Here is a 14795-nt window from a genome sequence, read left to right as displayed (position 1 = left end):
GAATTATGATGGCTCCAAGAAGATCCGCTACGTGTATGCCAAGCGGTCCAATAAAACATTTTTGATATTATAGTTTTGAACGATAGCGATAATTTGCTGGTTGGAAAAGATAAGATGGTGATTGTCGTTAAGATCACACACGAGCATTCCGAAAGGTTTTCCTCCAGTTTGTTCCAAGCCCATGGAATAAGTATAATTTTATATATTATAAGGATTTGCATGCAAAGGAAATAATTAAATTACAAAACAACAGAGTTTAAAAGAACGCCGTCTGTGGGATTCGAACCCACGACCACATGGTTAAAAGCCATGCGCTCTACCGACTGAGCTAAGACGGCTTAGGAGCTTAATTGCTCTGTCAATTATAAGAATTCATGGTCCAAACAACATTGCTGACCCTTGGCGAGCCCAATTTCCTGGTACCATTCTCCTCCTTCCCAGAGATCCCATATAACCTCGACCCAGAACTAAAAATAGGAGGAGGAGAAGGAGATAGAGAGAGAATAGAAGATGCTGAGGATTGCGGGAAGAAGGCTGGCCTCTCTCTCATGGAGTTCAAGTCCCTCCGCCTCTGTCGTCTCCAGGAACCTCATCGACGGAGCCGGACATTCGTCGACCGATGACTCCAGATCGATCTCTCCCGCTCGATTCGTCCTCGAATCGGGCCTCCCCGGCACGACAAGAGGTTAGAGATGCTCCTGATTTTGTTTCTCTCCACTAGATTTAGTTTCTTGTGCTTGTACGATCTAAGAGCTACCTCTTTCATAATAATATGATTTCATGCCGTGCTGATTGGATTTAGCTAATTATTTGGAGATGGATTTGTTCCTTTCATCTTTTCTTATCCCAGGATAGGCGGTTTATTTAATTTTTGCATCAAAATCATCTATCTAATCTCTAAATTAGACCCTTTTGCTGCTTGTCTTAATGTATGCAGCCTTTGTGCAATATATGGAGAATATTTTCAGTTTAATGTAGATTATCATATTAAATATAATTTTTCTCCTTAATTTAGGCATCGTTTAAACACGATTTTTCGTAATTTATGATCTTTTGTGTTGTTGTTGAATGGTTCATCGTATATATGGCTTGGTGGATTGGTTAATAGAAGTAGTTTTATTGGGGGAAAGCCTTTTGGTTTATCGTTCTGAAGCACCAGATGTAATTGTGTCTCAGAGTTTCATCTAGAGCACAAGCTGTCAATATATATACCCGATAGCTTTTCCCAGCTGAAAAGGACATGACTGTTAGTTAAAATGATTTTAAATTTTGGGCATCTCGTTAGATTTAGTACATGTTTGGAAGTGTGTTTGCACTTGCCAAAATTGATTCTTGGTCCAAAAGCAGAACTTTGAGTGTTTGGTTACAACACAAAAGTAATTTTGGACTGTATTTAAGACCCTCCAAAACGTGGTTTACGTAAAGCTGGCCCTCTCCCACTTCCTATAGATGCAGCCCGCCAAGCTAAATATTGCATTTGCAGGAATTTAGTTTTTGAAAAATTGTGCAGGCCCTTGATACCCCTCTCATGTCCACTTTTTTCCCGACTCCCGAACATATTAGGACTTTCCCCTTCTTACGAAGATTATCAATCTCTGAAGACTAGAAGGCAAGGAATGATCAATTCTCCTCCTCTCCCTCGTCCAGAAACCCTAACTATAATCTCCTTGAAGAACTCCATGGTCCGCATTCTCTGTTTCTCCATGAAGGATCCACTAACAAGGAAAGAGGGAGGGCATTGTCAGGGAACAGGGATCATGGTGGTGGTGGAGCCATAGATCACATCATTCGTTCCTATTCTACAAGGGACTCAAACCCCATATTGATGCGGGATAATCCTAAAAAGAAAATCAATCCTAATAATCAAGCTCTCTTCTGTTCATCAACAACAAATCACGTCCGGTCAGGGGCTCATTATTCCCAGGACAGACAGTATAGTTGCCTATACTCTGCTCAGGAGGCGTGATTGATTGATACGAGACTAAAGCGAGATCAATCTAAATGATACAGACGAATGCCATTCGAGAGATCAGTAAACAATTAGCAATAGAAAATTTCATAAACAGATAGCAGAAATTAAACATGCTCACGAGTAAATGCAAAAAAAGAAATAAGAATGGAACGAGAGAAAATAAAACATTAAACCCGTGAGAAAATCCAAGAAGATGATAAGAATCCGGATCGTGGTAGTTAAGAAACTACTCTGATTAGGGCTCTTAATCTTTTAACCAAACAGATCCATCGATAAAGAACTAGATCTTTACCAACATCGGATTAAAAAAAAAAATCAAAGATCAACTGTTAAGGAACGAAGGTCCTTGACAGTATATGATCTGTAGAATAAGAAATCACTCCTTCTCTCAGCACGACAGATGAAAATTCTGGAGGAGACAGATCTTCTCTTGACGGAATTGGCTTGCTGGGTAGATGGTGGAGTCGATCAAAGTCGTAGGAACACTGAATCTTAAGTAGAAGGAATAGGATAGAAAGTGGGCCTCACACCCTCCCCTTGTGGGGCGATTTTGGGTCTCACACCCTCTCCCTCTCGGAGCGATTGACACAAGTATTTGTGGAGTTTGTAAAATCATTCATTGTCTTTTTTCATGAAAGATACAAGGATTTATATAGGACTCTAAGGGTCCTGTTTGTTTAGGAATCTCTTATCTTTACAAGGAAGAAATCAACCCTCCACAAAAAAGTAAAGCATTATAATCTACCATAGGAAAGAAATCAACCTTCAACAAAATAAGTAAGTAGCCAAGAACTCTTAAGGAATTCTAAGGAAGAAATAGAACTCCATGTGGGTGCTTGATGCTTGACACAACTTGGCATGAGCACGGCACATGCTGGCATGCATATTTCTTCTCTTGGCATGTGGAGAGTGGTGGCTCCAAAGGTGACGTGGACAAATCCAAGTATGGCCCTATGGACCCAAAGCCAAATGCATTAAAATTTATTGACTGAAAATAAATAACTGAAGTAGAATCAATTTAATGATGCTTCTTCGATCCAAATCGAACTTAAATCATGTTGTCGATTTTTGATGGCTCTGGTGTCCGCACCAATTCTCCCGGGGTGGGAAGAACTCGATCCTGTCGAGTGTGGGTCGATTCCGCTCTGGTGACGCTCAAGTAAATCGGGATCAATGCGTTGCAGCTCTTCTCGAGTGATCCAGGTATCTTCAGACTCCGGTCGACCTCGCCATCTGATCAGATACCGCTGATAGCCTCGACTCCGGGTGGAAAGGATCTGCTCATCCAAAATTCTCTCAATCTGATCGTGTTTTGCTGACATTTTGGCTGGTGGACACTCAGGGATAGGTTCGCTCTCAAAGGTTGGTTCAGGCTCAAATGGCTCACTAGGTATCCAAGTTGGTTTTTTATAGGCGACAAGATCTGTAATGTTAAAAGTAGAGCTAATTCCAAAATCAGAAGGTAGGTCCACAACATACGCATTTGATCCGATTTTTTTTATGATCTTAAACGGACCTGCTCCTCGGGCATGTAATTTCTTCACGGTTTCGGGGGGAAACTGTTCAGGCCTCAATCGAACCATCACATAGTCTCCCTCTGCAAACTCTTGAACACGTCGATGAGAATCTGCATTCTGTTTATAAACTTTATTACTCATACTAATTTTTTTACTGATCTCTTTATGCAGACTCTTGACATGCTGTGCAAATGACTCTGCAGATTCGGAAATCCTAGCATGCATGGGTAGTGGGATGAGGTCTATTGGTTTTCTAGGTTGATATCCATGAACTACTTCAAAAGGACTCATGCCAATGGACCTATTAACAGAGCTATTATATGCAAATTCGGCTCGGGGCAACAAAAGATCCCAGTTACCCATATGTTCCCCAATCAAGCAACGCAAAAGATTTTCAAGACTTCTGTTAACCACTTCGGTCTGACCGTCTGTTTGCGGATGATAGGCAGAAGAAAACTTTAGTTTTGTGCCTAAAAGATGCCATAGGGTTTTCCAAAAGTAGCTCATAAATCTAACATCCCTATCAGAAACAATGGTTTTAGGCAATTCATGTAGTCTAACAATCTCATCAAAGTATATCCTTGCAACTTTCGACGCATCAGACGTTTGGCAACAGGGCAAGAAATGGGCCATTTTTGAAAATCTATCTACAACCACTAGAATAGAATCATGCTTCCTAGCTGTCCTAGGTAATCCCAAAATAAAATCCATACTAACATCTTGCCAAGGACAGTCTGGTATAGGTAAGGGTGTATATAAGCCGGTGTTTTGTTTTCTCTGCTTGGCCACGGCACATGTTCTACATTGGGCAACAATTCGGGCGACATCTCTTTTCAAGCTTGGCCAAAAGAACTGGGCTTCTACCAACTCTATAGTTTTATTCCTGCCAAAGTGTCCAGCTAATCCTCCAGCATGTAATTCCCAAACTAAAAAATCTCTTAAAGATGTACGGGGGATACACAGCCTAGTTTCTCTAAATAGGTAACCATCCTGAAGGGTATATTCACTACGTTCTCTAGATGGCCCCTTACGTAAAGCGGTAAGTATGTCACCAAAATCTGGACACTCATAATTTTTTTTAACCTTATCAAAACCAACAACTTCTATACTAACGGTGGACAGCAAAGTATGACGACGACTCAGGGCATCAGCAGCACGATTCTCTACACCTGCACGGTGTTTCAAAACAAAAGTATAGGCTTGCAAAAACTCGACCCACCTACCGTGTCTATGATTCAATTTCTTTTGAGAATTCAGGAATCTAAGGGCCTCATGATCAGAGTACAAAACAAATTCTTGCGGTAGTAGGTAATGCCTCCAATATCTTAAAGCTTGAATTACCGCATAAAACTCCTTATCATAGGTAGAATACTTGAGTTTAGAATCGTTAAGTTTCTCGCTAAAGTATGCTATCGGATGACCTTCTTGACTAAGGACACCACCAATCCCAACTCCAGACGCATCGCACGCTACTTCAAAAACCTTAGAAAAATCAGGGAGACGTAAGATTGGGGCATGAGTCATCTTGTCCTTAATGTCTAGAAAGGCTCTATTGGCTGCCCTAGTCCATTCGAAATTTTTCTTTCTAATGCAGTCAGTGATAGGAGCGACTATGGTGCTAAACCCTTTTATGAACCTACGATAAAAGGTTGCTAATCCATGAAAACTCCGCACGTCATGCACACTCTTGGGCACCGGCCACTCAACTATTGCTCTAATCTTTTCAGGATCAGCAGATACACCATTGGGGGTAACAACAAAACCTAAAAAGATGATATGGTCTGTCATAAAAGCGCACTTCTTAGGATTAGCATACAAGTTTTCTGCTTTAAGAACTTGACACACTCTTTGGAGGTGATCTAAATGGTCTTCCCTAGTTCGACTATAGATCAAAATGTCATCAAAATATACGACTACAAATACTCCTATAAATGGTCGTAGTACTTGGGTCATCAACCTCATGAAGGTACTAGGGGCATTAGATAATCCAAATGGCATCACCATCCACTCATATAAACCATTTTTTGTCTTGAAAGTAGTTTTCCACTCATCTCCCGGTCTAATCCTTACTTGATGGTAACCACTCTTAAGATCGATCTTAGAAAAGATAGTGGATCTGGCCATCATATCTAACATGTCATCTAACCTAGGGATGGGAAAGCGGTACTTAATGGTGATCTTATTAATGGCACGGCTATCTATGCACATCCTCCATGTACCATCCTTCTTTGGAGTCAGTAGTGCAGGAACTGCGCAAGGACTCAAACTCTCCCTCACAAATTTTTTTTTTATCAGCTCTCCAACTTGTCTTTGTAGCTCGGCATGCTCATTAGGGTTCAACCTATAGTGGGGCAAGTTGGGTAGGGTAGATCCAGGAACTAAATCAATGGCATGTTGAATGTTTCTCATAGGCGGTAAGTAATCTGGAAGATCCTCAGGAAAGACATTATGAAACTCAGTAAGAAGGCTAGCTACTTCCTTAGGATAATCCACCTTAGAATCCTCACGAACTTCTCTAGCAACAAGCATCCAAACTGATGATCCTTCACTCATGATCGTCTCTAATTCTTTAGCACCTATCAGATTGAGGCTTTTCTTCTTAAGATTTTTTTTTGGTCCATCACCTATCTTTCTATTAGTAGCCTTAGGTGGAGAAGGATTAATCGTGATCTTCTTACCCTGATGAGTAAAGCTGCAGGAGTGGGTACGGCCATAAATCGTAACATCATTGTCGAATAGCCAAGGCCGACCTAATATGATACTTCCGACTTCCATGGGTAAGACATCGCACCACACATGATCCTGATAGGAATGAAGCTGGATGGGCACACGGCATCTAAATTTGATGGGAATAGAGGAGGAATCAATCCAAGATACGGTATGGACTAGGATGATCTACAGGAGTTAATCCTAATCGCTTAACCGTGTCGGTGGAGATGGCGTTGATACAGCTACCGCTATCAATGATCACCTTACAAATTTTATCGCCAAATTTTATGAAGGTATGAAAAATAGAGGTCCTACGCAGTCTTCACTTAGTTTGGGCTAGGACATACCTAACGACTCCAAGCCTAAGGTCTGACTCAGGTGTGGCATAACCTAGGATGTCCTCAGTACTCTCAAATTGCTCGGCTAAATCTGGATCAGCTTCATAAACTTCCTCCTCAATATTTTCTAGAGTTTCTCCTTCTAATTCTTCTACGAATAATGATCGGTTGGGGCATTGTGCAGCAAAGTGACCGTAACCATGGCACTTGAAGCAATGAGATCGAGAACTACTTCCTTTTGATAACTCTCCTATAGCTCCTTTTCCTTTATCTTCTTTTCTCCCAATAGGATTTGTAAGTGGAGGTCTGTTACTAGGAGTTTGATTAATATTAGGTCTCGATCCAAAAGGGGTTACTCGGTTGGGTTCAGGACGACGGGGAGTCGAATATCTAGAAAATCTTTCAAAATTTAAGGCAAGTTGATAAGCTTGTTCCAACGTGGTTACCTCTCGTAAAAAGAGCTCACGCTGAATATCCTCTCGTAATCCAGCTCTAAATCTAGATAAGGTAACAACTCTATCTTCGGCTACTCCACATCTCATGAGGTATTCATCAAATCTCGTGATATACTCGGTGACTGATCTATTCCCTTGAGTAAGCCTCTGCCATTGATCTAAAAGTCTTTGTTGGTAAGAGGTGGGGAGGTACTTCTCTCTGAGTTTTTCTTTCATCTCATCCCAGGTTTTTATCGGATCTTGTCTTCTCTGATTGAGAAGACGCTCAACACTTTCCCAATAAAGTCGGGCTTGCCTCACCAATTTCATCCTAGCAAACCTAACTCTCCTTGCTTCAGACATTTCGTACCATCCAAAATAGTGGTCCATACCTGATTCCCAATCTAGGTACTCTCTCGGATCTAGACAACCATCAAAACTTGGGGCTTCGACTTTCACATTCCTAAGAATATGCTCATCTTGATCGAACTGGTTATGGTGCGGGCGTGCCCCTATAGGTCGATCAAGTTCTAGATTCCTACCTCTTTGTCCTATAGGTAGTCGGGGAGACTCAGGTTCAGGTTGTTTCTGCCTAGCTTCTTCTAATACCACTATTCTCTCATCCATGGCTTTCATAAAATTTTTCATGTCATCAAATTTTTCAGTCAGAGCATTAATGATGGCTGCTATATTGGGATCCATATTGGTATTGGGTGGGAAAGTAGGACGTTGGTACCAGGTACCTGATCTAGTGGTCATGCAACTCTAAGATGCAGAAATAAGGTGCAATAAAAAATTAAAATGCTTGAAAGTAAAGTACGAAATTTAGAGTGCGAAAATTTAACTTGCGAAAATTTAAATTGCTGAATTTAAACTAAAGCCCTAATCAACCTGCTCTGATACCAAATTGATGCGGGACAATCCTAAAAAGAAAATCAATCCTAATAATCAAGCTCTCTTCTGTTCATCAACAACAAATCACGTCCGGCCAGGGGCTCATTATTCCCAGGACAGACAGTATAGTTGCCTATACTCTGCTCAGGAGGCGTGATTGATTGATACGAGACTAAAGCGAGATCAATCTAAATGATACAGACGAATGCCATTCGAGAGATCAGTAAACAATTAGCAATAGAAAATTTCATAAACAGATAGCAGAAATTAAACATGCTCACGAGTAAATGCAAAAAAAGAAATAAGAATGGAACGAGAGAAAATAAAACATTAAACCCGTGAGAAAATCCAAGAAGATGATAAGAATCCGGATCGTGGTAGTTAAGAAATTACTCTGATTAGGGCTCTTAATCTTTTAACCAAACAGATCCATCGATAAAGAACTAGGTCTTTACCAACATCGGATTAAAAAAAAAATCAAAGATCAACTGTTAAGGAACGAAGGTCCTTGACAGCATATGATCTGTAGAATAAGAAATCACTCCTTCTCTCAGCACGACAGATGAAAATTCTGGAGGAGACAGATCTTCTCTTGACGGAATAGGCTTGCGTGGGTAGATGGTGGAGTCGATCAAAGTCGTAGGAACACTGAATCTTAAGTAGAAGGAATAGGATAGAAAGTGGGTCTCACACCCTCTCCTTGTGGGGCGATTTTGGGTCTCACACCCTCTCCCTCTCGGAGCGATTGACACAAGTATTTGTGGAGTTTGTAAAATCATTCATTGTCTTTTTTCATGAAAGATACAAGGATTTATATAGGACTCTAAGGGTCCTGTTTGTTTAGGAATCTCTTATCTTTACAAGGAAGAAATCAACCCTCCACAAAAAAGTAAAGCATTATAATCTACCATAGGAAAGAAATCAACCTTCAACAAAATAAGTAAGTAGCCAAGAACTCTTAAGGAATTCTAAGGAAGAAATGGAACTCCATGTGGGTGCTTGATGCTTGACACAACTTGGCATGAGCACGGCACATGCTGGCATGCATATTTCTTCTCTTGGCATGTGGAGAGTGGTGGCTCCAAAGGTGACGTGGACAAATCCAAGTATGGCCCTATGGACCCAAAGCCAAATGCATTAAAATTTATTGACTGAAAATAAATAACTGAAGTAGAATCAATTTAATGATGCTTCTTCGATCCAAATCGAACTTAAATCATGTTGTCGATTTTTGATGGCTCTGGTGTCCGCACCACATATCCTCTCCAGTGATACCTTGAGGGATCCTTCTGGTACATTATTGGTTGATGCTCTGTTTTCTCTGCAGACCTGAGAGAAAAAGGTCATGAATTTGATGCATTTAAACTTCCGTTCTATTGAAGTACCACATGACCTCGAGGCTAATGCAGATAGGCCTGCAAGAAAAGTAACACCATCCACCTAAAACCCTTTGCATTCTATTGCTCCAAAGATTTTGATAGCCCCTCTTCCCTTCAAAGAATTCTGCAGATGTCTCTAATAAATTTATTACAGTTATTGAACATTGCATGTTTTGTTTATTGATGAAAGATTGAGAAAACATAGGTCTTTTTTGTTGCCATTCTGGATTGCTCGTATATGAGAAATTTCATCTGGCTTTGTGATTTAAATGACTATTAAACATGTTTCAAATAGATACAATATAGTTTCTGAAAAGTACTACTCTGAAACCTTATGCTCTTCGATATTGTACTCCACTATATTTCTGTTTCTAGTCCTGGTGTTTCTGTTTGTTCGGAGCTGGAATTCTGTGAATGATTTCAGCTCTCGCAAAAGAGCTGATCTCCTCACATACATTCTTTAATCTTTGTCCTTCGATAAAATCTGGGTGGCTTAATGCTTCCCTTCATCTCAAAAACAAAAACAAATTCCTGCCTTCAAGTTTCACAGGGTAGAAGGTTTTCAGTAGTCTTGATAGTCTTGTAATGCTCAAAGCAGCCATTGCAAGCTTTTGGATCGACTAATTTTTAATGTGCTTTCAGCAACAGTCTTGTGCTGGTTAAATGTCGCATGCATGGCCTTTTCATTTTAGAAAGGTTCTCTTTTTCCATGTCATAACTCTCATCCATTTGATATAATTCTTAGACACCCTGGCAAGCCTAGTCACTTAGTGTGTCAACTTGAATTCCTCTCATGGACTTTCAAATCCTCCACCTTCCTGGTACCTGAGCCATATTTTATAGATGAAGAGTCATTGTTCCACTGGATTTGGGCTCTAGAGTCCCAGGTTTTATGGAAAGCTATGACTTCCTTATCTGATCAGCCTATGAATTTGAATCCCAATTAAATCAAATCTCTGTTGTGCCATGTGTTGCTTCTTGATTGCTTGATTCATTTTGGCCACATCATTTAATGTTATACCTATATTTAGCAAATATTAAAAGAAGTAATATTTGTTTCATATCATATTCTAAACGGCAATATTGAGCTTGGTTTGCATGGATATGTATAAATTTAAGTTCTTTGATTTAATTAGCATGTTAGCAACACATTTATAGACACATCCCCTTATTGTTGTATTTTGTAAGCATGGAAAAAAGAATGCTTTCCCACCATGCCATGAAACAAATTTATGGTGCCTACCATATCGATACTGTGGTCAGTCTGCATGATCACTTATGCCTATGGCCTAGCTTGTGTAATACCTTTTCTTGTGACCACTAGAATTAGCTCTATGTTCCATCATGTACGATAATACCATGATAGCATGCTGGAGGTATCATTTCTTACATTACTAGCCAAGGTTCATCGATTCGGAATTAGATCCTATGCCAGTCAGTCGGCGGTACTAGTCGGTATGTTCTTGTACTGGACTGTATTGGGCCTGAATCGATATAAAAACGAGAGAGAACCAGAGGGAAAAAGAGAGAGGGGGAGGGAGGGAGAGGGAGGCCGGCGAACATACCGATGGTGGTCGTTGGACGGCCCTCGAGGCTTCGCGATCCTCCACGAGAGGATGTTGCAAGAGAGGGGGATGGAGAGAAATAGAGGGAGGGGAAGGCAGCGGGGAGGCTGCTGTGGCCACTGGATGGCCGAAATCGACTCCACGGATGCCGTGGATTCAAAATAGGCGCGATCTGCTCTTATTCATCGGTGTTTTTTTTTTTTTTTTACATGATGCACATTGAAGCCGGCAATGGGTTTGCTACCTCTATTTCGAATCCGCGATATCCGTAGGATTGATTTCGGCCATCCAGCAGCCACGATGGCCCTTCGGTAGCTTCCCCACCACCTTTTTCTCTCTCCATTTCTCCCCCTCCCTCCTTTTTCTCTTTTTCTCTAATCTCCTCTCATGGAGGACCAGGAAGCACCGGAAGCCTTGGTGGGTAACTGTTGGTCTTTCCCTCTCCTTTTCTTTCCTCATCTCTCTCTCTTCTTCTCTTTCCTTCTCCTTCACTCTATTTTCGCTGGTGTTCCAAATCGAATGCCCGAACTATATCGGTTGGCCGTTGGTATGGTTCGGCATGACCCGAACTGCCTGATTTGGGGCAGTTCGGCATTCCATGCTACTAGTTGTTTGGTGGTTTGGATGTTGGAGGAGATGGTGGATGAGCTAGTGCAAACCAAGCAGCCGTAGGTCCTACCTGCTACCCTAAGAAATATGGGATGCTAGGTCAACCTTGTAGAAAGATCTTGGCATTTGTATTCCAATTTTTTCCATTTAAATCAGGACTGGAGATGTTATTTGTGTATGGCATGCCCATTTGCCCGTGAGCACAAACACTTCAGGAAAAAAGATGGTGGTTCAAGTGGCTCTAATGAAGATTGGTGGTGCAGCATTAGTCATTATTCTTGTGATAGGTGTGATCCAACAGATAAATGCAAAATCAGGATATCACTAAAATCAGTAACATGTTATGCCTCTATGCAAATATTCTGTTTTCCTATATCCAGATACGAAAATGCAACATCGGGCCATTTTAAAGTTAAATGGGTTTATATACTTCTCTGTGCTAGCTATGTCTGTGTTCTAAAATGCTTCTTTTGCTTTCCATGGATAAACTCTTCTATCTACAATTTTAGATTCTATGTCTAGGAATTGTATAGGTTGATGTTCAATCCTGGAAAGCATGCATTAAAATAATCCAGAACCTCCGAAGATTCCCAGAGATAACTTATGATACTGAAAGTTTTTTTCTTGTGTGATTTTTTAACCTGCAGGATTTTCTTCTGAATCCCTCATTCCTAGACATCAGGACATGGGGTTGGCTGACCTTCCTCCAACAGTGGCAGCTATGAAGAACCCAACCTCAAAAATAGTCTATGATGAACACAACCATGAGCGATTCCCCCCAGGTGATCCCAGCAAGCGGGCATTTGCTTACTTTGTTTTGAGTGGGGGACGGTTTGTGTATGCTTCTTTGCTTCGTCTCCTGATCCTTAAGTTTGTGCTAAGCATGTCTGCTACTAAGGATGTCCTTGCTCTAGCTTCACTGGAGGTTGATCTCTCCAGCATTGAGCCTGGGAGCACAGTTACGGTGAAGTGGCGTGGGAAGCCAGTGTTTATAAGGCGCCGGACTGAGGATGATATCAAGTTGGCAAACATTGTGGATGTGGCATCCCTTCGTGATCCTCAGGAAGATGCAGCTAGAGTGAAGAACCCAGAGTGGCTCGTGGTGGTTGGGGTCTGCACCCATCTGGGTTGCATTCCTCTGCCCAATGCTGGAGATTATGGTGGCTGGTTTTGCCCGTGTCATGGGTCACATTATGATATCTCTGGTAGGATTCGCAAAGGACCAGCTCCGTTCAACCTGGAGGTGCCTCAGTATACTTTCATGGATGAGAATAAGTTGCTGATAGGTTGAATTCTGTGTTTTGAATGTTGTGATATGGTTCTTTATATAAATATTTGTCTATCACTAGTGTCTGTTGGATGTTACAACCAGTTTTCTGGTACTGTATCATGAATAATTATGATCACCTTGGTGAGCACATTATTAAGGTGGAACATGCGTACTGCACCTCTGGGTTTTCAAGGTGTAAATTTATTGGAAATATGCCCTATTAGCTTCTTGCTCTGTTCAGCAAGGAATTGTGTGAGTTCTGGCCAATGATGGTCTCCTCATAACTGAGAAGGCATTGTAGATTTACGAACCTCATGGTTTTTGTTATGCTTGGAGAGCATGGTACGAGAGCTCAATATACATAGCATATGGTTGTCAAATTGGAATATGTTATTTGCATGCTCGTGCATTTTTGTCAGTATAAGTGCATGGATGTACAAGGCTTCAATTTTGTTCTTGTAGGTTTTGATTTATCTTTATACTATTCTTCTTTTCCGCTCGGCACTGGCTCTTTAATTGGTAGTTATCGGTTTTGGTTGGGAAGACTGATGATTTTTTCTTCTTTTGGGAAGTAATGCATCAATTTTATAATCATTGGGATTAAACTTGATAGATGAACTCTTTGATTCAAGTTATATACTTTTTCTACCTAAGTTATTGTTTGGAGTTACGTGTGTTTACTAAAGTACGTGTATGCGTGAAATACATGGGCTCAAATAAATAAATAGACGTTAGCGCGATAGCTTCGCTCCCATCCACCGCCCAGCTCTCAAAGTAATCAGGGGATGGGCGCGAAGGAAGGTGGACCTTTCTTTCGTGCAAAGGGTATTACCAAGCTCCTCTCTAAATTTAGTCTTTGCAAAAAGAAAACACATTTTAGACTACAAATTCCATTAGACTTCCCAATGGGTCAAAACTTCTTCAGAGTTTTCAATTGGGCACCCTTGGCTTCAGGACATTATGGACCGGATTGCCTCTTTCCAAGTGGGGTATATTGGAAATCTATTGTTTTTTATAATATTTTATTTTCTATTTTTATTGGGTGTATTCATCGTTGAATTCCCAGTTTCTTAAAAATAAAAAAAATAAAATAAAAGGAAAAAAAAAGCTCCTTTCGTCGCTGGAGGTTGGGAAGTGGTCTCTCCCCGAGATGAAGAGTGGTCGTACTCAGCGCCGTGACGTAGTCCGTGAGCGTAAAGTTGCCGCCTCTGAATTGGCTGGGATTTCCTGCGAAAGCGACATTCCGGAGCTCCGCTTTGAGAGACGCGTGACACTGTTTCTCACCGGACGCTGGTGCCGTGCCGTCACCAACTTTTTATTCCGCTGCTGCGTGGCTCAAAAGACAGTTCTAGACCTCGATGTTCCCCAAGTCCAGGCTCAAAAGGACAGCTCAATCCTATTACTAATTTACAGGCTTCGCAATTTGCATCTTTAACACCACCAAGTCACCAACCCAGGATGCTTAAATTTGAATCTGACTTCCCTGTGATGGCTACTGTTAATTTGATTGATGCATAATGTTATATAATTTAAATAAAAGTTTAAAATTTTAAGATATTAAATTAGGCAAAGAAAAAAAATCATTTCCAAGTATTCAAATCCATCTTTCCTTTTTTGTTTTTTTTAAAACAACTTCTTAGAATATCACTTATCATCATTTACAAATTACAGATCCTGTTAATGTAGCAAATACTATTCTAACATAAAAGTTATTATTATTTTTTTGATGAGTATACTCAGACACAGTCAAACATACCTCTCTTCTAAAACTAATCGCCATGTATAATTTTTTGAAGTAAAAAACAAGCGACACTATTATCTGTGCAGAACCTGCGTTTTTTATGGAGGGTAACTATTAGGTGGTTTCTCTCATCCAGTTTAACATCTTTCAAAAAATTTAACATACAATAATTTGTTATTAAATAGAATTGATTTTTGCTAATACTTTAAATAGTCAAACTATGGTATTTAAACAATCTTCTATGGGAAGCTGCACACGTAAAGCATACCTGGCCACCATGAAAATATTTTCCACATAAATCAAAAAATATTGTAGATTGATGGAGAGTTGTAGGTCATTTTATCATATTAATTAAAAAAATATTCTC

General features: G+C 40.5%; 1 protein-coding gene and 1 non-coding gene across 2 annotated transcripts; one reads left to right on the top strand and one right to left on the bottom strand.

Moving 5' to 3' along the window:
• Window positions 1-265: 265 nt before the first annotated feature.
• TRNAK-UUU (transfer RNA lysine (anticodon UUU)) lies at window positions 266-338 on the bottom strand. Its single transcript has one exon. It is a non-coding gene; the product is annotated as a tRNA-Lys (tRNA).
• A 103-nt stretch (window positions 339-441) lies between these two features.
• On the top strand, window positions 442-12931 carry LOC105049748 (cytochrome b-c1 complex subunit Rieske-4, mitochondrial). Its single transcript, XM_010929492.4, has 2 exons — window positions 442-685; window positions 12065-12931. Exons 1-2 carry the CDS (start codon window positions 511-513, stop codon window positions 12706-12708), a joined length of 819 nt encoding a protein of 272 aa, XP_010927794.1. The 5' UTR covers window positions 442-510; the 3' UTR covers window positions 12709-12931.
• The last annotated feature ends 1864 nt before the right edge of the window (window positions 12932-14795 follow it).

This window comes from Elaeis guineensis, chromosome 8 (genome assembly GCF_000442705.2).
Source record: "Elaeis guineensis isolate ETL-2024a chromosome 8, EG11, whole genome shotgun sequence".
Lineage (NCBI taxonomy): Eukaryota > Viridiplantae > Streptophyta > Magnoliopsida > Arecales > Arecaceae > Elaeis > Elaeis guineensis.
This window is presented reverse-complemented; position numbering and strand designations above follow the sequence as displayed.